The sequence below is a fragment of the Vitis riparia genome, chromosome 15 (genome assembly GCF_004353265.1).
Source record: "Vitis riparia cultivar Riparia Gloire de Montpellier isolate 1030 chromosome 15, EGFV_Vit.rip_1.0, whole genome shotgun sequence".
NCBI lineage: Eukaryota > Viridiplantae > Streptophyta > Magnoliopsida > Vitales > Vitaceae > Vitis > Vitis riparia.
The window spans coordinates 20,800,130-20,825,784 of record NC_048445.1 but is presented as its reverse complement, the minus strand read 5'-3'; the positions used below and the strand labels follow the sequence as shown (position 1 = coordinate 20,825,784).

At 33.8% G+C, this 25,655-nt stretch overlaps 3 protein-coding genes across 4 annotated transcripts; 2 read left to right on the top strand and 1 right to left on the bottom strand.

The window, feature by feature from the left end:
- The first annotated feature begins 520 nt into the window (after nucleotides 1-520).
- On the top strand, nucleotides 521-3,663 carry LOC117932303 (upstream activation factor subunit spp27-like). Its single transcript, XM_034853488.1, has 2 exons — nucleotides 521-840; nucleotides 3,080-3,663. The coding sequence occupies exons 1-2, from the start codon at nucleotides 580-582 to the stop codon at nucleotides 3,203-3,205; spliced, it is 387 nt and encodes a 128-aa protein (XP_034709379.1). The 5' UTR covers nucleotides 521-579; the 3' UTR covers nucleotides 3,206-3,663.
- A 679-nt stretch (nucleotides 3,664-4,342) lies between these two features.
- LOC117932302 lies at nucleotides 4,343-10,521 on the bottom strand. Of its 2 annotated transcripts, XM_034853486.1 has the most exons (7): nucleotides 10,354-10,520; nucleotides 10,096-10,268; nucleotides 9,557-9,609; nucleotides 7,531-7,645; nucleotides 7,214-7,336; nucleotides 4,924-5,095; nucleotides 4,343-4,828 (listed from the first exon to the last, which is right to left on the bottom strand). In XM_034853486.1, exons 1-7 carry the CDS (start codon nucleotides 10,462-10,464, stop codon nucleotides 4,643-4,645), a joined length of 933 nt encoding a protein of 310 aa, XP_034709377.1. In that variant the 5' UTR covers nucleotides 10,465-10,520; the 3' UTR covers nucleotides 4,343-4,642. The 2 variants fall into 2 exon arrangements, with proteins under 2 accessions (XP_034709377.1, XP_034709378.1); XM_034853487.1 differs by lacking the exons at nucleotides 7,531-7,645; nucleotides 9,557-9,609 and having other exon boundaries at nucleotides 10,354-10,521.
- Nucleotides 10,522-18,933: 8,412 nt separating this feature from the next.
- Nucleotides 18,934-20,521, top strand: LOC117931560. Its single transcript, XM_034852535.1, has 5 exons — nucleotides 18,934-19,064; nucleotides 19,658-19,857; nucleotides 19,934-19,977; nucleotides 20,066-20,198; nucleotides 20,287-20,521. Exons 2-5 carry the CDS (start codon nucleotides 19,705-19,707, stop codon nucleotides 20,380-20,382), a joined length of 426 nt encoding a protein of 141 aa, XP_034708426.1. The 5' UTR covers nucleotides 18,934-19,064; nucleotides 19,658-19,704; the 3' UTR covers nucleotides 20,383-20,521.
- Nucleotides 20,522-25,655: the final 5,134 nt, after the last annotated feature.

Below are 25,655 nucleotides of genomic sequence, written 5' to 3'. Positions count from 1 at the left end.
TTGTTAAAATATTAATTAAAATTAACTTTATGTATGGTTCTTTATTTTTAATTATTTTCTATATTTATATAATTATTTTTAAAACAATTTTTTTAAAATTAAAATAATATAAAAAATTTAAAAATATTTTTAAAAACCTTAATTTTTATTTTTATCAAAAAAGAAAATACGTGTTTTCCAACCTACAAAACCGTATTTTTCTTAAAAAAATAATTAATTTTAAAGTTGCTCTCAAATTGGGTTAATTTCATTGACAGGAGATTTTGACTAAATATTTTTAATTCTTATTGATTTGAAATTTCATTACATGTATTTTTCGACACATTTTCATCTATCCATCTTTTAACTTAAAACTAGGGACGAATTTTTAAATTCACGGGGTTAAATGTATTTAATTAAAATTTTAAGGGGGTGAGTGAAATTATCCCTTAAATTCCAGTGGAGCCTGACCCGCTCAGAAGGAATCCGACCCGTCACTCCACAAAACCCTTCATAATCCCAACGCGCCATTGGAGTACTCACTCCTCACTGTAATAAAATCACTACACATAAGAGAGAGAAGGGCGAAGGCAAGCAACAATGTCCGGAATTGCCATGGGGTTTTTCAAGAATTCTAGGGTTTTGTTGGCCGCAGCAAGATCCTCCTCCTCTCCCGCCGCCGCCACTAAAAAGACACCAGCACCGCCGCGCACCGCCGCTAAAGGCCCTCCCCGATCCGGCGGTATTACCAAACCCGTTCCTGTCTCCCCTGCCCTCCGCAAGTTCCTCGGCGTTCCCGAGGCTTCTCGCGCGGAGGCTGTCAAGAAGATCTGGGAGCACATCAAACTCAACAACCTCCAGGTACAAAATCGATGTTTTCATGTTGTGCTGGGAAAATGTATTAAACTGTTGGTGGTTTGCCCACTTTTGTGGGAATTTGGAAATTTCTGCGATTGTTGTGGGTTTTGATCTAAATCGTACTGTTACTGTTTTTGATTGGCAAATGCCAAATGATCGATTTTGTGAAAAGATGGCGCACATTGTGCGACAAAAGCACAAGAGAAAGCAAATACAATCTTTACATGACATTTCCGTGGGAAATAAAAAAATATAGTAACATTAGGGTTTTATTCAGAGTTTGGAACCCGGAGGCTGGTGGTAGCTGTATACTTTTTTTATGCCTTGGGCTGCTTTTTTGGCAGCCCTTTTTAATATATATATCTTCCTAAAAATCTATCAAAAAAAAAAAAAAAAATTTCAGTGTTTGGAACCCGGAATATGTGGTCTGATGAGTCTTTAGTTTACTCCTTTACGGGGATTTGGAGAATGGTATAGATGTTGTTTTTAACTTACAGGATGCTTAACCTGTTGGGTTAATGGTGGATTTTGTTAAATGGGCTTTAGCAAAAATGAGCTGCAACCCTAGTACACAGGAAGCATACACGGGTCAAGTCGAGAGAGCAGTGAAAATAGTGGCATTGTGGTTTCATTGGAAGTTTGGAACTCACAATTATGTGGTTTGATGAGTTTATGTTTTATGGGGATTTGGATGCAGTGTAAGTACTGTTCTTATACTACATCATACTCCACATTACTATTAATTTTTTTGATGGGCAAATGGTAGATTTTGTGAATAAATAGGAAGTATGCAATGAACAACATGGGGTGTGCCTCTATTTTACGAGCTTTTTCAATGAAATTCTTATTGGCAATAAAAATGAAAAAGTATATGGTGGTTTTGTGGGATTAAGTTGAGATATCAGGAAATATAGCAGCATTAAGGTTTTAGTCACAGTCAAGACCCTTAATATGTGGTTTGATGATTTAGTCACATTGTTGCTACACCTGATGCAGGACTGCACTAGTAGACAGAGTAATGGCCTTAGGATGATTTGTGATTTTACAGTTGTTGAGGATGGAACAAAAGTACTGAGACTTTGAAGAATTTGAGCTAGAACAGGCTCAGATTTAAAAGGCGATACCTACTGAAATTTGAGAAATGTACTGCTGAATTTCTCATCAACAACCATTTTAGTGTCTTGAGTTACTGGAAGGATGGCCTAAAAGTAGGAGGAAGATTTGGGCTATAAAAGGTTAGTTTTTGGTCCAAGAATAAGGGAAATGAAGGTTCTTTATGGTTTAGGCTCAAATTCAAATTCAACCATACTCAATTCAGTGCTATTGGGGTAGTAATGATATTTTTAGATTCTCCCAGGTATGATCCCTCAGAGCAGTGACACACGATACACACAGTGAATGAACATCAATTTTTAGGCCTTGCAACCGTTCTGTACGTGCCTTTCATGCACTTTTCAAGGTTGGTGCCTCTAATCTCCACCAAATCTCGAATTGCATCCTTACTTTTAAAGAGAAAGAAAACATTTTCTAAGACTGTTGACAAGATGGGCATCCTGTGAGTTGGAGCAAATTTCTTCTATTCTATTAGTGAGATTTTATGGTTGTTTGACAAATATGGCTATTCTTTCCAAAAGTTTACAATTTTTAAGCCATACTAAACAGTAAATTGGCTGGAAAAACCTCAAAAAATCTGCCCAGTTCCATGGAAACAATGAAACCAAAAATCCCTTTTTGACCTCCATCATGGTATATACATGACTAAAAAACGTCAAGTTTAAAGCATAACGGGCTAGAATATATAAGTTTGGAGCTATGTAGCTTTGCCTAATGAATGCACTGGAACTGTTTGAACTCAGTACTAACTATAAGATGATTAGAGTGCTTGTCTGCCTACTATCTGTTTCAAAGTCAATTTTAAGGTACATGTTTTGGGGTGTTGCTTCTTCATGTTACTTTGTTGATATTAACCATATCATCTTGTTCTCTCTTGAAGAATGTAGATTATTATATTGGAATTTTAGAATAATCTCTTGCTGTTCCTAAAATGGTGTTTGCTCTATGTTTTCCTACTTCTGGGTTTTCTGGAGAGCTTTCATTTAGTTGGCATTTTCTTTTTTCTTTTTTAATTTTCATTATGCTGATTGTTCACAAAAACTTAAATGATTGGAATGCCATATTAAAGAGAACCTTGCTGTACCATGATATACGGTGTGAAATATTTGGATGATGTTTTTTCCTGCAGAACCCCACAAATAAGCGGGAGATCCTCTGTGATGAGAAGCTGAAGTCCGTGTTTGAGGGAAAGGACAAAGTTGGGTTCTTAGAGATTGGGAAGTTGCTGTCCCACCACTTTATCAAGACTGTCTGACTGCTCATTGATAGATCAGCTTTGATTGTTTAGCTCTGGATTGGTGCTCTAACCCTCCTGTATTCAGCAAGCCCGTGTGACACTTGTCTTCGATCGTTTTGGATGTTGTGCTCAGTTTATTTTCCTTTTGAGACTAAACTCTCTAGGTTGGGTTTGCAAAAGTTTAGTCAGACATCTTGTAAAAAGTAGTTAAGGAAAGAATACTCTTTCTTGTGGTTTTCTGATCAGTCTTACCATCGCTTATCAGCTATGGTGAAAACTACATACTTAAATGTCTAGCTTTCTTCCTCAAGAACAATGAATGTTTGTGAACCCAGGGACCACATGAGATGGATTTATGCTGGATCATGTGCAAATAGATGCCACAATTCTCTCCTTCACCACATTCATTCAACTTTGGTTTGCTGTAAGTTGCCTGCAATGTATGTCAAAATGCTTTATGTGGTTTTCCTTTTTTCTTACTACATTTTGGGACAGAGTGCTTGTATGCAAGGTCATTGAGTCCATGTATGAAAGCATTTATCTTTTCTGGTAGGTGCCTTAAATCACTGAGTGAGTCATTTTTCCTGACAGGGGAAATGGGTTAGCAGTTGAGTAAGCTTTCATCTTATCTTATTTCCAGCCTACCTATACGTATGCTCTTTAGAGCAGCGATTAGGTTGCTCACTGTTGATTGAAGTTTCAAATGGAAACTGAGTAAGCTTTCCTAACAATTGAGTTAGGGATGTTTTACAACAATTGGATGAGATGGATGAATTTCATGTAGCAGAGTTCAGGATTGACAATCTTATTTTGAACCGCTCTTTTCTCAAAAGTGGTTTTAGGGTAAACATTAGGATTTCATTGTCTTCATCAAATGATCTCACTCTTTTCTATTATGGGATGTCCACCTATGTCACATAGTGTACAGCCTGACCATGGGGATTACCACCAAGTATGTGCTAATGCATCTGCCTTTTTGTTTTTGGCTTTTGCATTTCCTTCTGCTAAATTTATGGATTGGAAGCTAAAAAGCTGCCTTACTGGGTTTTATGCTATTTCTATCAATTTGGTGCTTAATATATGATATTAGAATTTGATTCATTATGAGGTGGCCTGAATTCTCAATGCTAAGTCTTCACGTAAGCCCTCTGCATCTGAAGGGAAGGGAATTAAATTCTGAATTTGTTGAAAATGAGAAGATTCCATGGAAGCATTGTGGTTACTCGACGCTTGGCTAACGACATTAGGGTTCGACAATGAACCCTTTCTGAGTGGTGGACTACCTTACAGCTTAAGATTTTAGGTCAAAAGGGGTTGTTTAATATGGTGTTAGAGGGAAATGTTTTCGCTTCCTTTTAGCCAAGGATGAGTCATATAGTGTGTACAATGTTTGGATGAAAGGAATTCCAATGAATGAGACTACTATTTATTGTTTGATGAGTACCTCAAATGCATTTAGCTGAGGAGGTGATGCACCCATTGCTCTGCAACAGCTGGGGAGCCATACCATGGTCTCGACACATCGTCTGAGCCTACCGGTGAGTGGTACACCCCATCCAATCTAACATTGAGTGCCCCCTCCAGATGGGCTGATGCTTCTGGCACAACGCCATCGCCCCACACATCCGCTTGCCCACAAACCTATCACAATCCAAGAACCAAAAAACAATTCTCAGAATGGAACCCTACATTTTCTTTCCTTCAATTATGGTAAGCCATTGCCTAGATTAGTTTACCTGCTTGTACCCTTGCCCGATGAATCGAGCACGAAAGGTGGGGGAATTGGGTGTTGAGTTGTTCATGTCCTTCACAACAGCAACCTCAGAGATTTTAAGATCATCCTCAATGGGAACTGCAGCATTAGCGTTTACATTTGAGTTGCCAAAGAGTTGAGCTCCTTGAATATACCTGCAGATTGGGAAGTACCTCTTCAGATTCCAGATTTAGCATACTCTGAAGCATTTGAATCTACATTCTACTAAGATAAAACCAAGGATTTATCTCACAATGGATCCAAACATCACATTTTGCAGATTTGCTCATGAGATTTAAAACATAATCTTACAATTTCAAATAAAGTAGTCTTGTTAACACTTGATGGCTACCAGTGTGAGCATCACAGGCACCGAAAAAGACAACTGAAAAGTGGTATTAGTAGACAGTTCTTTGTTGAAAAAACCAATTCCCTCCTTGTTTCCAACAAGTCCACCAGGGACAGTCTCAAAGAATAACGGAACTACCCTGCATTCTGCATTCTGTTTTTCTATGGTGCCTCTCTCTGTTTCCAACATGGCCAAGCATGTATGTTCTCTGAGGATTGATACCCTCACTCATTGGAATCTAAACTACGACTGGACACTCTCGGCTTGGGGTTAGACCCATTACCTTGTAGTTTCTCCCTTAGGCGAGAAGAAAAAAATAAGAAGAATTTAATAATTCTTGAGATCCTAGGAACATAAGCTGATAATTCTGAGACAAAAGTATAATTCACAGAGTCTAGGGTCATCAAAATTGCATTAACATCGACATTGTCCAATCAAACAATTTGATACTCACATCTTAATATCAGTAACTGTTTAAAAGCTAGTTCCATCTTTTTGGACATGCTAGGGCTCTTCTCAATAGCTCCATTTTTTACACTAGAAGATGTTCAACATCACCCAGTGTAACCGAGGCTCTCCTAGTGAAGATTCAGCTTTGTATTTACAGGGATCCTATCTGAATTTAACTATATCATACAGAAACACCCAAAAACCAGCGTCAACATTAAATTTTATTTTATTTTTTTCTATAAATAGTTAAGCTACATTTCTCATAATCTACGTACTTCTGTATAGAGCAAGTCAGAAATCTCTTTATATTTCTTGTTTAATATAGCTTCTCTGGTTCATCAGCATTATTTCATGTCTGGTACTCATCTTTTGGGATTGTAGACTTCAGTAATTTTGTATCATTGCTCAAATACTAGTATCATTCAATAACTGTCAATCTACCCACCACAATGTAAGATGAAATTTAAACCAGGCAGCATCTTGAAAATTTTTAGAATTCACAGCTACAAAATTACTGGAAGCTAAAGAGAAGTGTTGAACAGGTGACTTCAAACAGAACAGTCAAGAAAGGATGAAATCAACCCCCAAGCCATTTGCAGGCTCTGCCACTGAATTCAACTTGCATATTTATGTATAATAAAGTAGAAATTTTCCGATTATGCATCTTGAGAAAGTTCATCAATGCTAAATCACATGATCAAACTTAAAATGACAAGGTTGGAAATTAATTGTGAATTGTCAATTAGAAAAAAATGGTACAATATGCAAATTTCATCCCACAACCCATAAGCTTTAATTAAATTGTTTCCAAGGATATTTGGCCATTTGACTATCAAAAATGCCAGAATTCCCCATAAGTATGAGCCAATAATGTCATCATAGGAAATTTAACATCAATAGAAACAGATCTAAGTATAAGCTACCTCCTAGAATGTGATATGAAGATTCCCCGCTAATAGCTTCAAGCTGTCCCCTAGACTTTTCTTATATGGATATTCCATACCAATACAGCCTCAAGGATATGAATCTAGAAAGATAACATTAACTGCAAAGCAAGATACAATCAGAAGCATGAATCAAACTAAATTGTTTTGAACATGTGTGGCTTGGCTACTCAAGCTAATGTATATGAACATAATGTTAAGTCATGAACCAAAATAGCAACAATGTTGAAGGAAAATAGATGGCTCAATCCAATAGTGGCATGTCACATTGCTTCTCAAGAACTATCTGTGCTAATTCATATACACTGATGAAAAGCTTGCATATCATACATCAATAAACATCTTTCAGTAATCATAGATTAATAGCATGTGCCCAGCAAACAGGCAATAGTCTTAGAGTGCTGCAAGTGGTTTATAACTTCTAAGATATAGAGAACCAATGTTGAATAACATTAAGAAGATGGGTGGAAAGCTGATAAGATGAGCAATTTATGAAACAATAAAACAGGATGTCAATTTTTTGAGTTTACCTCCCAGCAATACATACATATTTCAGTTGTGGTGTGTAAACAGCTTTTGAGCAATTCTTTTCAACATAATCCAAGAGTCCCCTTGTTTGATCAATAACCCCAGGCATACCTTTTGGAGGTGGCCTGAAAGGAACATATTCAATAGTATTTTTCATGATGAAAGTCAAATTAAGCTCCAAATAGTAGAGAAACTAAAGTTTTTTGCAAATTCCATTAAAGAAAGATGTAGCCGCAAAGTATCTGTAAATCGATTAAAGAAATGAAGGGATCCAAGAGCCAAATGGCAAGAAAATCCACTAACAAACTTGAAAACATACAGGTGGGGGGTCCCAAGAGTCAACAACAAGGAAATCTGGGATACCCCAAATTCTTCCATGTAGACGCGTGCAAGCCATCCTCCAGCTGAGTGTCCAATTAATGACAAAGTCCCACCTATAATAGATTATGCTCCATCATTTTAGAAATTACGATATTTTAAGAATATAATGTTCAGCAGATAATGCTCCTGATGAGTGTATGTATTGCAATAATTTGAGAAACAGAGGAAGCTTCAAAGGGAAAGCAAGAGACCAACTTTGATTGTCCATTTGAACAAACCTTTTAAGGCCTTTTGCAGCATTTATCCCCTGGAAAAGCTATTTTTTGTTAAGAGCATGGTGGAAGAGACAGATAGAGAATACAGTGTTCTGATACATGATCATGAGTGTTGTACAAAAAAATTATTTCTGTAGAATATTTCCCAATCTATTTTTAGGAACTTTATTTTCAAAAAATTTTAAAGGTTGATATATTGTCTTATTGAAAAATTTTCAAGGAAATTTTCATTTTTGGAGATGGAACCTTTTCCCCAAATAAGCAGGTGATACTTGCTTTATAAAAGAATCACTTGAACTGTGATAATCCAAGCACACAGGTACAGTTAAAAGGTCAAACGATCAATCACCAAGAAAATTTCATAGTGAGCTCCAATGGCCAAGGGGAGCATTGGCCCTCTATCTAATGTCATGAGGCAGGACTGAACCCATTATCATCTCCTCCATTGCTTTCATTAGATGCCATCCAACTACAAAAACTGTTGGAAGCCATTCCTCTTTCCGAACATAGCCTGCGCTACTAAAGTGATTCCACTAAATTATCTAAGCCCAGCATTTCCCCATACACCATCAAATCAAAGCAGCATATATGTGGTAGAGACCATAGAATTCAGCCTTGCATTCTGAACGCTATGATGTGTGGGATACTTATTGACAATTTGGTGGGAGAAATTTGTATAATGGGATTTATGTCAAACCGAATACTTCACCACTTAGGTGACTCATAAAAGGACCAACTTTATCCCATCCCTAAAAGGAAGGTTGTATTGGATAGACAGGGGCATGAAAACTTGAATCACACTTCAGTTAACATGAAACCCACAGCTTGCAAAAGTATCCCGTGGAATTTAAAAGCTTATTGAGAAATTTTAACAAGGTCACTGTCCCAACTTAGAAATCTGGGTTTTGGGAATTGTTCAGAGCATTTTAAATGTTTGTGACTTATTCAAGAGAGAGAAGAAAACCCCATGGAAAGAAAAAACAAGGGAGCATCCATCTGAAAGTGTATGTTACCAATCCAGGATTGTTTGAAATGATTCAGGAGTATTCATGATATTAGAGAGAACTTAAGATGACTTATGCATTCATGAATTATATGTAAAACCTGTTGTTTGTTGCATTTGATAAAAGAAGTTGGGCACCGCTTGAGAAATTTGGAAATAAATTGGAGAATTATACCATAATTTGTATAACCATTGGCTTAGTTAACAAAGAACCTAACATATATGCATCATTTAGTTCCTTAAGAAAAACCAACAAAGCATCATAGACAGGGGGAGAACCATGATTTGAAATCATATGGCTGCTAATCTAGCACTCAATCTAGACATGACACTGGTTTACTTCAAGAACAGCAAGAACAATGGTAAGTATACCTTTTTTTTCATTACTTTCTTCACTATTTCCTCTCTATTTCCTACTGCATGCACTAAGTCACAAGAAATAATATGAGTTTGATACGCTAAGTTCACATATTTGCAGATTTTCAAAGAATAATTTAGGGTTTTTATGGATATTAGCTCAAATAGACCACAGTAGTTTCTAGTCTCGAAATACAAACAATATGTTAAAAAATATCACTTAGCTCTATCTATTTTCCTCTCAGGTTCTAAAATGTCTTTTGACTTCACCATCCAAACTGACAAGTCATCAAAAAAGAGAACTAGTTTAGCCATAAGCAAACTCATACCACCTCTAGAACCTTTCTATTTCTTTCAATTGGAATGAATTTACAGGCAAAGATAGAAACCTTGAGTCAGTTGCTTTGCCTCCTGGACTGCCTCATCAACCCTCTTCAAATACCTGCTCACATTGCATTACCTTAATCATATGATAATCAGGAAAACACCATCCACTCCAGATGGGGTGTTCCTAAATGGATACAATAACACTCTTCTAATTGTCTGTACAAAATCAGGAGTGCTAATACATCAAACTTTAATAATCCATTTAGAGAAAGTAACATTTGGATAAACCCTTTTGCTAAATCGATATGATTCATTCATCAATTGGGATAACCCATTTAGAGAAAGCAACATCAGAAAAACCAATCTGCAAAATCAAGACTAATTATGCATCAATTTAGATAACCCATTTAGAGATGGTAACATTTGGAGAAACCCATTTGCATGATGAAGAGAATTCATGGATCAGATGGGATAACCCATCTAGAGTAAGTAACAGATGGGGAAACCCATTTGCAAAATCAATAGTATTTAAGCATCAATTCAGATAATCCCTTTGGAGAAAGCATCACTAGTCTAACATAGCAGTGAAAATGAGGAGTACCAATCAAGAACAGGGCGAGGAGTGAGAGTGCCTCTCCAGTAATTGGGGTCCACCAAACCAGCAGCATTCCTCAGCCAATCAAGCCTTGAAACCTTAGCCACAACACTGGCCACACCATACTCCTTCAAGGTCAGCTCCAACTTGTGATAGTCACCTGAATTGTTCCCTAAGCCCTGAAACCATGTATGTGTTTATGTCAATTCAAAGCGTACATTCTTTAGAATTTGCAATGAGTTCATGAAAAAAGAGTGAGTTAACTGGAAGAATAACAGCTGGGCGGTAGGTGGTGGTGGGGGGTTTGGATGAGCAGCAGAAAGTGGGGAATCTGAAATTGAAGCTGTGGTCAACTGATGCCAATGCCACTGCCATTCCACAATTTCCCCACACTCTTTATTGGTAAGCTGCTGCTCCTGCTTTCATATTTTTCATCCTATCCTTATCCTATTATTCCAACATGTTTGGTTTAGTTTGGTTTGCCATTATACAGAACGAAGGTTCCTAACTACACTTTTTTTTTTTTCCCTTTTTCATTCAAAAATTTTAAATAAATATTTAATTAAAAAGGATGACATAATATTCATATTTTTAATGTATTTAGAATTGCACATATAATCTTATTTTAATGAGACAATTTTTTCATCCTTGGGGAGGAAAGCCGATTTTAGATGAATAATAAAATCACTTGGAATGCATAAATTTTGTTTCATCTTGATAATAGTATAAATAAATGTGAACTAAAAGTTTAAACAATTATTTATTTACAAAGTATTGCAAATCAATTATGAGATATATTTATTGACACAAAGATTGTGACAAAGTCACATATATTAGTTGTAAATCAACACGTGTTATTGTCCGAAGGACAAATTAATAAATGTTATAATAAATAAATCTAAGACATATTTGAAGTGTGATAGATTTGTTTGCTTAAAGGACCATGATTCCCTAAAAGGCGTTGAAATATTGAAAATGGCAATAATATTGGTGCTCTTGAAGAGATAATAATTAGTTCATCTAAAGAGTTCTAATTACAAGGATAATAAAATAATTGATCAATCCAAAATTGATTAAATTAATAGCCATTAGAGAGAAGTACAAATAAATAATTCTCGAAAAAATAGTAAATTATACAACATCCCTCCAAGAAGAGACAAATGGTTCTTAAAAAGGCAAATAGTCTCTAAAGAGGTATAGGTATGCATATAGAAGAAAATAGGATCAAAATAATATCTTCTTTCCAAAGTTGCCTAACATTATTAACAATGATGAGGATCCTAATTGAAAAAAAAAAGGTAAAAAATTATTAGTCAAAGTGGAAAGAAGTAATCCAATTAGGCCTAAATTCGTTGATAAAAAGAGAAATATTAGGGTTTCAAGTCCAACGCCCAGGACCTAAAAATGAGAAAACTTGAAATTTAAAACAATAAAATTAATATTTGTATTAAAGTACTATAAAAAAATAGAGATAATGAGATATTAAACATTACTTATAGTATGGAGTTTCCAAAATAAACTATGTATTAGCTTTCTGTAATAACTCAATTATATAATAGTCCCATTAGGATTTAATAAATGTTTCCTAAATGTAACTACAACTTATTTTTGTGGATCTATAAATATTAATATATGTATGTGTAAATCTTTGAAGGATTTTGAATGTCTAAAGTAAATAATTTAAAATCTCAAATGTATGAAATTTTGAAAGAATATGAAATACTTGAAGCAAATTATTTAAAATCTCATAGTATGTACACAATTAAGATATAATAGTCCTTGTATTAATGAAAGCAATTTGGACACATGTTGTATAACTATCTCAACAAATATTTACTAAGAGAAGGATATATAAATAATCTTATTTGTCAATGCAACTAGATTTGTAATTGTTGTAGTGTACGTGGATAATTTGAACCTTGTTAGAACTTCTAAAGATCTCATGAGGACAATTGGCTATTTGAAAAAGAAATACGTAATAAAGGATTTAGGAAAGACAATTTTGTTTCAACTTATAGATAGAACATTTTCCAATTGGAGTATTAACCCATTAGTCAATATATATAGAGAAAGTACTGGAGCACTTTTATATGGACAAAACAAATTCATTAATCTTTTCAATGATTATTTAATTACTTGAAGTGAAAAAGAACCTATTTCATTATAAAGATGATAACGAAGAACTACATGATCCATAAATATCTTATGTTAGTGCTATTGGTGTACTCATTTACTTGCAAATTGTATATGATGAAATATAATATTTTCTGTTAACTTGCTTATAAGATATAGTTCCACTCCAACTCGAAGATATTGAAATAGAGTCAAGCATGTAGTACAATATCTTTGTAGAATAATTGACATGAATTTACTTTATTAAAAAGATAAGAATATTAGTTACTTAGATATGTGGATGTTAGCTATCTTTCAAACCCCTACAAAGATTGACTTCAAATGAGATATAAATTTACCTATAGTGGTACAACAATATCATGGAGAGTAGTGAAACAATTGATGCTAATTACCATCTCTTCAAATCATTCAAAGATACTCACAATTCATGAAGTAAGTCATTAATGTGTATGACTAGGGTTGATTATCCAATATATTCGAGAATTATGCGGACTATTCTCCATCAATATTTTCTTTTGTATCTTTTTATATATCTTTTAGGTAGCATATATAAAAAGGGAGAGAAAGAGAGAAAGGATGATGTTTTTTTCTTATTGAACACTTGTAAATTCCCGTAGTAAGAAATACAGAGAGCTTTTTGCTCTGTCTTTCCTTCTCATCTTGTTTTCACTTTTCTTTCTAGCCAAACAACCTCTGAGGATAATTTCTCAGGGGATGAGTGGCTAGGTTTTACGTTTCTTGGAGTGATGGAAGTGAGGTGAAGGACCTGAATGCAAAGGTGGGAGTTGTCCTTGCTTTAAATGAAAGTAGTTGTTAACCATTAATGATCTTTATTTCAAAGTTTAGCTTTAAATCCCTTAAAAGCACCTTGAATGGCCAATGCTTGGTAAGCTTTTTGGATTCTATGGATTCTTATTGCTAGATCCATGGATGTCTATTAGTTATCATTTATGAGCCATTGGAAGGTAGTTCAAGGTGAGAGTCTTTAGTGTTTGAAGCCATTAATGGGAAGCAACTATTATTTTCCATGAACCCTTTGGATCAAATCTTAATTGCTAAATACAAAACCGGTTCGGTAGATAACCATCCTTTATGTTATTGTCCCCAACGCGAGGAGAAGATCCGGAATCTTCCCCTTTGCTTAAGGAACCCGATCCTAGTGACCTAAATGTCATGGACTTAGTCGTTCACTAAGCTCGTGCGGCACTTAGACAAGCCAAGACGCTTGATCTTGCTAAGTCAGCCTTACTCCCCAATGTTTAGCTCACTCGGCTAAGACACTCACGACTTAAAAGCTTAAGAAGCTTGGTAGGCAACTCTTGAAAGAATGGAAGCTTTCACTAACTCAAGGAAACCTTTACAAGTGTTTGGATGCTCACTTGCTTGGTTAGGAAGTGATTTGGGTGGTGCCTTGGCCAAATGAGGCCCTCACCTACTTATAGGCACCAAGGGAACTCTCTAGAACCTTGGAGGGTTCCTTACAAATCAAGAATATTCTAGAACTACCTACACTAATCTATGTACATCCTTATGTACAAGAAATCTCTAGAATTCTCTAGAAAGCCCTGGACTTCTCTCATGCCTTCCACCATAGTGTAGAGATGTGTGGACATCTCTAGGCATTTCTAGAACCTTCCACACTCTTCCCACCAATGGCTTAGTGTAGATGGCTCCAGGAGTCTCTAGAAGCTTCCCTCCTCCTATATAAGCCCATGGGGAGGGTCATTTGAAGCATCCTGTGACATAAAGCTCCAAGAGACCTTTTCTTTGTAGTTAACTTCACTTATTGTTTTAGTTTAACTTAAAAATCAATCTTTGCAACTACAATTCCATTTTCTTTAAAAGCTAATTTTCATAAGGAAAAACACCATTTTATTTCCTTCACTAAAGTAAAGTCAATTGTATGATGAAAACCCATCCCTGTGGATGATCCTAGAGCCACTATACTATGTTAGCTATGCTACCCTAGTGTGAGGTGATTTAGGTTTTATAAATTTTGTTGATAACACCCGTCTAAGCCAGAATCAAATGGCACGAATGCAATGGGGACGAATTAGGTATAATAATAGTTTGTGACCTTTATATAATACATTTTGTATATGTAATGTGCATTTACCAAAAAAAAAATGTTAATGATGTAGGTGAAATTATTTGTTGATGACCAAGGAGAATTTGAAAGTGCACTTACAAAGAAAGCAATAAATCAATCTCTTCCAGGTACTCAATACATTTACGTCTATTAAAAATAAGAAATTATCATCATTTTTTGTTAAATATATCATTGTGATTAATAAGTATGCATTTTCTTTATTATAGCTCAATGGTGGAGCAACTATGGCGACGAAGGTCCACATCTACAAAAGATTCTCATTCTTCTGCAGTTGATGTTACGGATCAGCCCTGTCAAAATTTTAAGCCAAACTTGTTCTTCATCAGGTTGTGAAAGAAATTGGAGCACATGGTCATTGATTCACACAAAGTTGCACAACCATTTGGCAATGAAAAAGTTGGATAAGTTAGTTTATGTGCACTATAATATGCGACTTTGAGTTAAGAATTTGATGCAAGAGCGAAACAATGAAGATTTATACAATCCAATCGATCTGAATCATATCTTTAATGATGATGATATATTAGATGAGTGGATACAAGAAGGAGAGGAGCCTATTTTATCATCTGATAATTTGGATTGGTTGGATAAAGGTCTTCCCCCTAATGAAGAAGGTAGAGAAACAATTCATGAAGATGATGGTGCCACAAATCGTAGAGTTAGTAGGCGTACAAGTAATGCTACATAAGAAAGAGATATTGATTCCTGTCATAAAGGTAAGGCTCTTAGAACAATTTCTTCAAGTTCTAGTAGTGATGATGGTGACAATGGGGGCAATATGTAGGGTAGTGGCACTAGCGGGCGCAGTAGAGGAGTTGGTGGCACTGGTGAGGGTACTGGAGGAGATAGTAGCACTGGTGGTGGTTATGTTAGTCAAGTAGATCTTGGCATGTCATGGGCACAAGGAGATGAATATTACTATGCCACACAAGATACAAATCATAGATATCGACCAGGGATATGGGAACAACGAAAGCATTTGGAAAGACTAACTATATTTCCCTCTGATGATGATTATTCTAGTGGGCATGATCATCATAGATCAAATTATCACCATATTGATGAGCACTTACAGAATTTGGGTATAGGATCAAGGTCGTATTTTAGAGGAGTAGATGATAGATCATATCACAACTTTAGAGACCGTGATAGCTCTTCCAGTACTTTTAGTAGAAATGATTTTGATTGATTTCCAATGATGCATCTAGAGGGATATTCAAATACTGGAACACGAGCTAGTGATTCCTATGGATATGATCAATCTTCTAGTATCAGTAGCATTGCTTATCGAGGTTTTGGATACTATCAATATGGTGTTGATCCCGAACAACCTTTGAAACCATATTTTCCTGATTATGGATCATCAAGCCAATCATCTCAGCTAACATATTCGAGTTATGAACAACTCTTTCAACCATATCCTCACTACGGGAATTACCATCCCAATTTGTATACTTGTCGTAGGACTGATGATGATCATTTTGAACCCCCTCATCATTTAACATGGAATTGATTATTGTATTGTATGTTTGTTAGTAAAAATGTTATTATATTTGAAATAAAATAATTTTCCTTTATTAGCATTATCATAAATAACTTTGAGCGGATACTTTTATAACTATTTAAATAATGTTAAATGTGAGACAATTTTATTTTATTAGTTTTTTGAGCCTATTTAATTGTACATATTTTTCTGATGATTTACATAACATTTTTATAATTTTTTGAATTTTCTAATTAGCTTATTTTACGTATCGTTCAATACCAAGTCGATACACCAAGATCGATACACCTCGAGACCCTTCGAGTCAGTGACTGATACTGCGACTTTGAACCATGATAGAACTCATTCTTTCTCTTTTGACAAACGTCTAGATTTTGGCAAAGGTTTTGATTCAAATTCTTTATTTTACAAATAAATATACTAAAAAAAAATATATCATTACATTAGCAGGTATCTTTTTATAGAAAGTCAAGAGGAGATTTCTAATAGTAATTCAAATAATCATCTATAAAAAAAATTTGATGATTATCCAAGAGTTCTCATATTTTAACAAACTTCTTAATACACTCAAATGATCATAAGAATGTCTCATTAAATAATTTGATCATTAAGACTATTTCATTAAAAACCTTACTAGTAAAATCTTGTGGGATAAAATGTAAATGAAGAAAAAAAAAAGCATGGTATATTCATATCAACAGTTTCCCTCTTATGTGAACATGATTATGTTTTCTTCAACCCTTTAATATGTAAATATTTCAATTTTCATATTATAATATTATATCTTAACCTTTTTAATGTAGAATATGGTAATGATTTTGTAAATAGATTTACTAAATTATCACATTATCAAATATGTTAAATATCAATTTCACTATTCTCTTGGAGTTTACGAGTAGTATAGAAGAACTTGAAGGAGATATGTTTAGTTTTATCACCTTCTATAAATCCTCTTTTAAGTCATGCAATGCAAGCAACATTATCTTCAAATGACTTGTTTGAATTATCTTTGATGGAGAATAGTCCGCATAATTCTCGAATATATTGGATAATCAACCCTAGTCATACACATTAATGACTTACTTCATGAATTGTGAGTATCTTTGAATGATTTCAAGAGGTGGTAATTAGCATCAGTTGTTTAACTAGTCTCCATGATATTGTTGTACCACTTCATTTGAACATTTCATTAACACATTCACTATGTATCGAAGTTTTGATCTATAAAATTTGTTATCTTTAATTTTCAAAGACTTTCTTCATTTGGCTCTCTTGTTCATTTTTAGACATTTTACGCTTTTTCTTGATGTTTTTAGGGTTTAGTTGCAAGTATAAATTGAGACTTGCATTAGAGATTTTTATGAGGGAGAATGAAAAACACATAATCTTACTTTTGATTATTGCAACACATCCCTATTGATTTCATGAATTCAATGCATTATGTGGGAATGACAATGAGTACCTAAACACCACTTTTATCTAGAAGAAGTGGATCTCCAATGGGAGAGTCTTAGTGGAGTGCATCTAAAGTGTTGAGAAAAGTTGTCCTTACTCTAAGATTCATCTTTCTCACAAATTTAATACGAAAAATAACTCTCTTTAAAATTTATTAGGGTTATGTATGTCCGATTCTTATTGGATTTAATGAATACTTCCTCGTAAGAGTTGATTCACTAAGATTCAATTTGATCCCTTATTGTGACATCTCTAGGGTTAGTGTTTGAGATGAGTATATGGCTTAATAGGTTGAAAACTGAATGCAAAAGAGTGTGATTGTGATAGGAGCATATTGGATCCTACTTTCCTTGAGATTTGAACTTAGGAGTGAACTTGTTTCTGGATAATTTTATCATTGTTTGATCACTTCATATTCATAGTATGTTTTTCTACATTTTGAAACTTAAAAAGCTCATCTTTCTAATTCAATTATATTAGGTTAAAAATAACATAGGATTTAGGCTGGAAATCTTAGATCTTCACACCATTAGGTATCACAATACCTGTCCCTATGGGATCGATCAAGCCACTATACCAATAGTTACTTGTTCTTTTTAGTTGTTTTTTGTTGGGAGAACAAGGGTCTTTAACCTTGGCTTACTGAAACCAATTTTAGAATAGAGTACTAAAGTTAGAATCAAACCAAAGAAGGTATAATAGTACTTTATAGAAGTACTAGTGCTTCTTGTCATCCCTTAATCACTAGTTAGCTAAGTTTATCCTATCATTACATATCCTAAAGCCAAATCTACGAGAGAAGTGAGAACCTAAACATTGTGACATACTTCAATTTGATGCATGAAATGGTAATTAAGGATATGAACTAAGAATATATTTTAGATACAATTATGCGTTATAGGACTTAACTTGATCACGAATAACCCAAGGTCCTAAAAAGAAAATAAATTTAAAAATCCATATTCAATTTCCAAAGGACTTGATCATAGAAGCTATGATTTATCAATGCCAATTATAAATCTAAGTAAATTTTGTATTTTCATATTAATGATATTATTAAAGGATCATAGAAAGTTTCTAATTTGTATGGTTTAAATTATTTATTAAAGAATGGAAGTATTGAAATTGGTTTTATGAAAAGGAATTATCATTTATAGAAGATTGTAAATTATTTTGCAACACAAATGCTAGACCAATTTTGGAAGGCGATGATATTTATTTTATTGTACTTACCCAATGAATATTTTAATGAAAATAATGCACTACATCCTTAAGATAGAGCAAAATGAAAATTGTAGAATATTTTATTACAGTTGCCCAATGGCCATTTTAATAAATTACTATGACACATTCTTAATATAGAGCAAAATAAAAATTATAGAATATATTATATTTTTTAAAAACTAATAGAACAAAATATTTGATCATTGTTTCAAAAGAAAAATAAAAGGTAATTTAAAAAATTGATGATCCAAACAAGGTATACATTTTTAATATGCTTTCTATTTGATGTTTGACTCGATGGCAAGGTGGTAATATAATATGAAGGTGGTTGAGCTTACTGATAATCTTGCATAACTGTATATAATCATCACTACTCCTCTTTCACGTTCATAATCGTCTTGCTTTCGAACAAATAACAAACTCTCGCTTTTTCTCACGTTCCCTAGAAAATTCAACCTGCTAGCTTTCACCAGTCCGAGACAATCTTATAATTTGAAGATCGTTGATTTCATATTCAACAATCTCCTGGTTTCTTTGGTCATCAATCCGGTAAAATTCTCCTAACCCTTTTCTTTCTTTTTTTCTTTCTTTCTGTAAGGATCTATTTCTTCAAATTCATTTTATTTGTTTCCTATATAAGAATCATAACTGTTTCTCTATCACTTTCTCTCGCTTTCGCTCACTTTCTCCAGAAAATTAAATTCAAGTTTGCTAGTTTTCAAGAATCTGATAACTTGGGTGTCGTTGATTCCACATTCATAACTGTTTCGCTCTCAGTTTCTTGGTTAAGAATCTGAAACTCAATTTCACTTGGAAGTTATTAATTTCCTTCTTTTTTTCTAATCAGATTCCCTTTCCACGTGGAAGTTGTTGCTTTCTAATTAAAAACAGGAAAAAACAGGAGCGATTAGGTGTATTTTACCATATAAGTAGTTATTGTTACTCATAGTTCAGAGTCTTCGGACTCATAAACTGTTTTTGTAAAACAAAATAACTTCCCCTCCCTCCCTCCTCTCTCATTTTGGTTTCTTTCATTTTCTTGGGAAAATTTAAGCTGTTGAGTGCTTTCATACGCCTTGAAGCCTTCTTCATAAATATCTGGTATTATTCTTTCTTTTCCTAATTTGCAAATGATACTGCAGGATCCATCAAGAAGAGTAGGTGATAATCTCTGATATTCCAAGTTCCAATGGCGGAAATGACTAACAGTGACCCTCTTCCACCAGCAACTTCACATACGCTTCAGGCTCTTGAAGCCTTTCTGGATACCCCACCACTTCCTTGTGTGTTCCGCTGTATCTTTTGCCATAATTTCATTGCTCAGGGCCATAACTATATTCAGGTACTTTTTCTTTTCTATTAATTAAGATTCACTTGCAAGATTTCATGCTTAATTAATTTCTTTGCTATTCTTGTAGGATCTTTATCCATTTTCCACGGCTCAGCTCCTCTTTGATAACGTGTAAGGTTCCAATGCTATCAGAACGCGTTTTGATAGTCTTTTTAACTGTTCTTGATTTTTGATCTATTCTGATGTTCCAAGTGTGCAGTACTGGTGTGAATCTTAGGGAACGAGACTATCCAACTCTTGATGCATATGTAGGTGAAGCTCCTGCAGGGAGTCATGTGGATGAGGTTGCCATCTACTGTATTTCATGTGGAAAATGGCTTGGGTGGAGAATAGTAAGGATTTATATATTTAACAAATTAATTAATTTTCTCCTTGATTTATTTGATATTAAGATTGATAATCATGGCACATATGTTACAGATTCGGCTGCATGCTTACCACCCTGTAATCCGTGAAGGCCAATTTGTACTCGCATGTGGTGGTGGTCTAGGCATAGAGGTTGTATTTCAGATGTAAAGTTTTCTATACATTTCTATTCAGTGTAAATGTTTTGATGTCGATGACTGTGAATGTAATAGCAATTGTTACTACTACTTGCTGAAATATATAGTGTTGCCTCCTTTATATTAATCCCCTTGACAAGTGTGAGTAACAATTACGATTCATCAAAATTTGATAATATAATCCTAACTAGCTAGTTAAATCAATGTCATAAGGAATGTGTTTTACCTAAACAAATGTTATCTATCCAAAGACATTTGTTAGAATTTATTCCAATTAACTATATATTTCTATTATCTCTTTCTTGCGAATATGTGATTCTAATAATTTATTCCCTATGGAATGTAACACAAAATATTCTTGGAGTGTATTTTAGATGATATTTTTTCAAAAGTTGAGTCTTGTAAATTCATCTTATTTGATAACATATAAATTATCAATTACTTATGAATTGAAATCATATAAAAACCACTTTGGATATATAATGTTGGCAAATATGTCGTAAAGAATGTATCTTGATATGATTTGGGTCCCACTAAAATTTTGATATTTAGCCCTAAAGGTAGCACTTTTTATATGAATATTATTTTTTTAATATACTAGAGAAAGAGAAAAAAAAAAAAAAAATTCAAGAATGGAAATTAACATTTGAAAAAGAAAAGGTTAAATTATTATCATTATTTGAGAAATTTATCATATGATCTATTACATCATTTAAATGACCACAAAATATTCTTTGAGTGTATTTTAGATGATATTTTTTCAAAAGTTGAGTCTTGTAAATTCATCTTATTTGATGACATATATAAATTATCAATTACTTATGAATTGAAATCATATAAAAACCACTTTGGACTATATAAGTTATGATGGTTTATATATGTATATTGCAAATTGAATATGTTTAGGTACAAAAAGTACTATTGTTATGTATGTTCTAGTAAAAAAGAAAAAAAAAACCTACTTTGTGATGTATAACAAAAGGGGCTACTCACTCCAAAATAAAATTATTCGTCCAACTTTTTATTTTTCTTTTTTGTTAATTAAAAACCACTTGATTTATTAAGATGACAAGAAGTTTTTTAAAAATTTATAATTTATGGATAAACTAAATCTTTATATTAAGCTAACTTAACTAATCTTCAGGGTTTTTTTTTTTTCCTTTTTTTAATTATAAACATAAAAAAGTTTGATAGCTTATTAATATATTAAAAAAAGTAGAACTCATATGTGTTGTCTGTGCTCACGAACCTGAATGCAAAATTATTCACCCATAAGATTGGAACTCATATATATGAAATAAAATTAATTAATTTGTGAGTTATAAAGCAACATATATGATATATCCTAATTTTTCTCCACCCAACAAAAGTTTGGCATTTCCGCTTGAGTTTTTAGATTACTACCAATAATTATACCCAAAGTAAGGTCATATTACCACTACATATGTAGAAAATCAAAATTCATACAGGTCCACTTTCTTCTTAATATGAATGCCACATAGTCTTGAATTTTTGGCACAAAGCCAATAGCTCAGTAGCAAGTAATTTTAGACTTTTAAAATTTAAATGTTCAAAACGTGAGTGTCATAACCAATTTCTATCATCAATTATAGAGCTAAAGAAAGGTAATTATCCACAATTAATATTTAATGAAAATAAATGATTTTATGTCATATTTACCTTTTTCACTAGTCCTTTTTTTATTTTTATTTTTTTTTATTTTTTATCATCATTGATGGTATAGACACCCTTATAGATCTGCATATCATATTTGTTTTCTGAAAGTTTCCCCATACTTGATAGATTTTGATGAAGACATGGAACATATAACAAATTAAAGATAAGTTTTTAGGATTTATCTTTCAATTTAATGGAAATCTTACATTTACTCCTAACTGGTACTACTGATTCATTCCCAAATTTTACCTTTAAATTAAAAGTCTTCTCTAACTTAGAAAACATCTCTTTCCTACCAAACATATGATTACTATAGCCTATATAAAAAAACCATATACTTTTTTTTTCATCCCTTCCAGCACTATAAGTTGATAACAAGGTCTCTAAATTTTCATTTTTATCTTCTATAGCATTAACCTAGAAATTCCTTTCATCATATCTCCAAGCCCTACATTCTTACTTGTAATGACCATATTTTTTTCAATTATAATATTAAAAATGAGATTTATTATTTCTTTAAGTTGAAGTATTACCTCTTCCTTCTTTTTAGCATGAGCTAGAATTTTCTTATCCTCTATTCTATAAATTTTAACCTTTTTTACTTGATTTAGAATTATTTGGAGACTTATTTTTTCTCTTCTATGACTTACTTGGCTTTCTATTGCTTCTTTTGCCTCAATCTAAGACCTTTCATCTAAGTGTTGTTCATGGGCTTGTAAGGAATCCATCAATTCACCCAACGTCATAGTACAAAGATCTTTCAATAATTGTTGTTACCTTGTACTCAAATTACATGGTTAAGATTTGACGAATTTTCTCCACAACTTGGAGATCTGAAACATTTTCACCATTAGATTTCATTTGATTAAGAAGAGTTAATGTTTGTAAAAAATAGTCAATGACTCTTTTTTGTTTTCAAAATCTAAAAAAAGCTTAATTGTCTTCTCAAAATCTATGATTGAGCCTTCTGCTCCTTCTCTACCCCTTTGTCGGTATTCAAAAGAATGTCGCATGCACCTTTCTTCTGTGATTGCAATTGTACTCTTCTTAAAAATAGTTGTTTCTATCGACTAATAGATGCAAAGGCGCGATTCTTTAAATTTTTCTTTTTGGAATTTTCCAAATTGTACTTTGTACTTGTGTGAGTTGTGCTTGATTTGTTGGTACAACAAATCATTGATTTACTACTCCCTAAACATCTTGATACTCAAATTCAAAATTATTTTTTCCATCAAAATTTGGAAACTGGAATTGGATTATATTATTATAATTAATTGCTTGCATCTTTAATCACCAAGTGCTTATACCAAATGTGAGCAACCAAAAATAATCTTTCCAGCACAAGAACAATTTCTCCACACAAAAGGAATGAAAAAACTAAATAAATAAAGGAGATGATAAATAATTATGTAAAAATTATCACACCATGTTTTCTATTGTTTTTTAATATATTTATAAACAATTATAAAAACCTAATATATTTAAAACTAAACTCCTAATAGAATTAGGATTTCAACATAAGAAGAACCAAATTCAAATATTAATAATTCTGGTATTGTGGACCCCGCATTTCGTGCTCATGCGTTTCCCACTCGATGGCGAGCTCGATTTTCATTTGAAAAATTGATTTTTGTTTATTGTTTGAAAAATGACTTGGAGTCGCCACTTATTTTTGTTTTATTTTTAAAGGGTAAACAAAATAAGAAAGAAAAACCCTAAGTGTGACTCCTTATTTTGGGAAAAGGCGGTCTGTGAAAAACCGGATCGGGTTCGGGGGTCAGGTTACTTATCGGGAAGGTACGGTAAAGACCGTAGCACCCCTCTAAGTCCCTAAAGTCGGGTCTCTACTAATGAGATAAAGCAAACATGGTATCTAATAAGGAAATCAATGAATACCCGAATTGATCATGCACATATGGGAATCAGTACATGTATATAGAGTGACCAGAGTGAGAATAGGTGCGTACCTGACCAACGAGCCACCATGCGCTATCAAGAGAGGAGGTTAGTGCATAATAACAATCACGAGATATGTCACAGAGCATAATAAAATCAATCATGTATCATAACCAAATCAATCAATCGATCAATCACATATGTGGGGCCCCCACCAAAGCCCGTTTATTTTTGCATGAATTAATTTCATAAATTCCATTATTCGGAATTACGGAATTAATGTTCATGTTTGTTTTAAAATCATGAAAAATTTGAAAGTGGCTCGCCGAAAAGAAGATGGCGACCAAATTTTATTAAAAATATGATTTTGGTACCTAACACCCTAAGGATGAGAATTTGAAAAAAACTAAAATTATTTAAAGGATTTGGAAATTGGGAAAATTATTTAAGAAAATGAGAATTTAAGAAAAAGTTATTTTGAGAACCATGAATGTGAGAAATCAATTAAGAAAACAAAACAAAGATGAAGAATTTGGAAATTTGACATTATTAAGAAGAAATCAATTGGAGGAATTATTAATAAAAATGATATTAAGGAAGATTATATTGAAAATCACGGGAAGAAAAAGTGGGCGAGAGCATGTGGCCTCAGGTTCACTGCCACTGTACTCACCATAATCACCAAGCTTAGTCAATACCTCCAAGTGCTCGGTAAGAAACAGGTCCAAAACACTTTCATGATTATCTGATTCTTACTCCTCATCAAGTTGTGCCGAAACACCTTTATGCAGTAGTCCAGACAGTGAATTCTGGCTGCAAGAGTGTCAGCAGCGAACGGGACTTCTGGTGTTGGAATCATTCAACGAATCCATTTGTGCCATCTCTTGACTTGGTCAACCTTTCATGGTTTCTCCACATAAGCAGTCAAATCCACCTTTAGCTTGGGTTCACGGATAGTGAGATAGGCGTTATTTTCCTTGGTACTCTCTTTTTCATTTGCCAGAAATCCAACTGAAGGATCTGCTTATTTTCACCCTTTCTGCTGCCCGAGTAGCGTTTGAATCCATCCCACCATACTTCCTATATTCCACTAGCATATCCAGAAATGGAAAAGTGCAGCACGGATCATAATTCAGCGGACGGGGCATCCAAGGCACTGTTGGTGGGGATAGAAGGATCTCTTGACAGCCACTGGTTTGCAGTTTTTTTTTTAAGAACATATTCATGCACTCCGAACGTGGTCTGCGTTCAAGGGTATCCTGCATAGCTTTCATCTTGGCCTCCTTCTCTGCCCTCTTAGAACCCCGTCCTTCCCTCAGTTTTGCTTTTCTTTTCTGCATAAATCGATCATAGAATTTTCCTCTAGAATCATCTGAAAAACCAAGATCAGAGAGATTCTGCCTGAGAGTATCTCCCGTTTTCATTACTGGACTAACATCGAATTTTACCAAATTACTGGAACTCCCCACAGGTGTCATCGTGTTCTGGACTTCTTTTAGACTGCCTTACCCTCTGAACTTGTTCTATAGGTACAGTTGAGAACGAAGTGAAGCTCTCTTGATTATTTGAACCCCTCCAAAAAAAAAAACTGAGCATGGAAGTATGCCTCCACCCTTGTTCTAGAGCGCTAGCCACCAGCTGTCATCTGACCTCCACAAGCTTGAATTGCATCCACCAGAATGCTTACCTTTATTCTTTGTCTCTGTCAGCTTG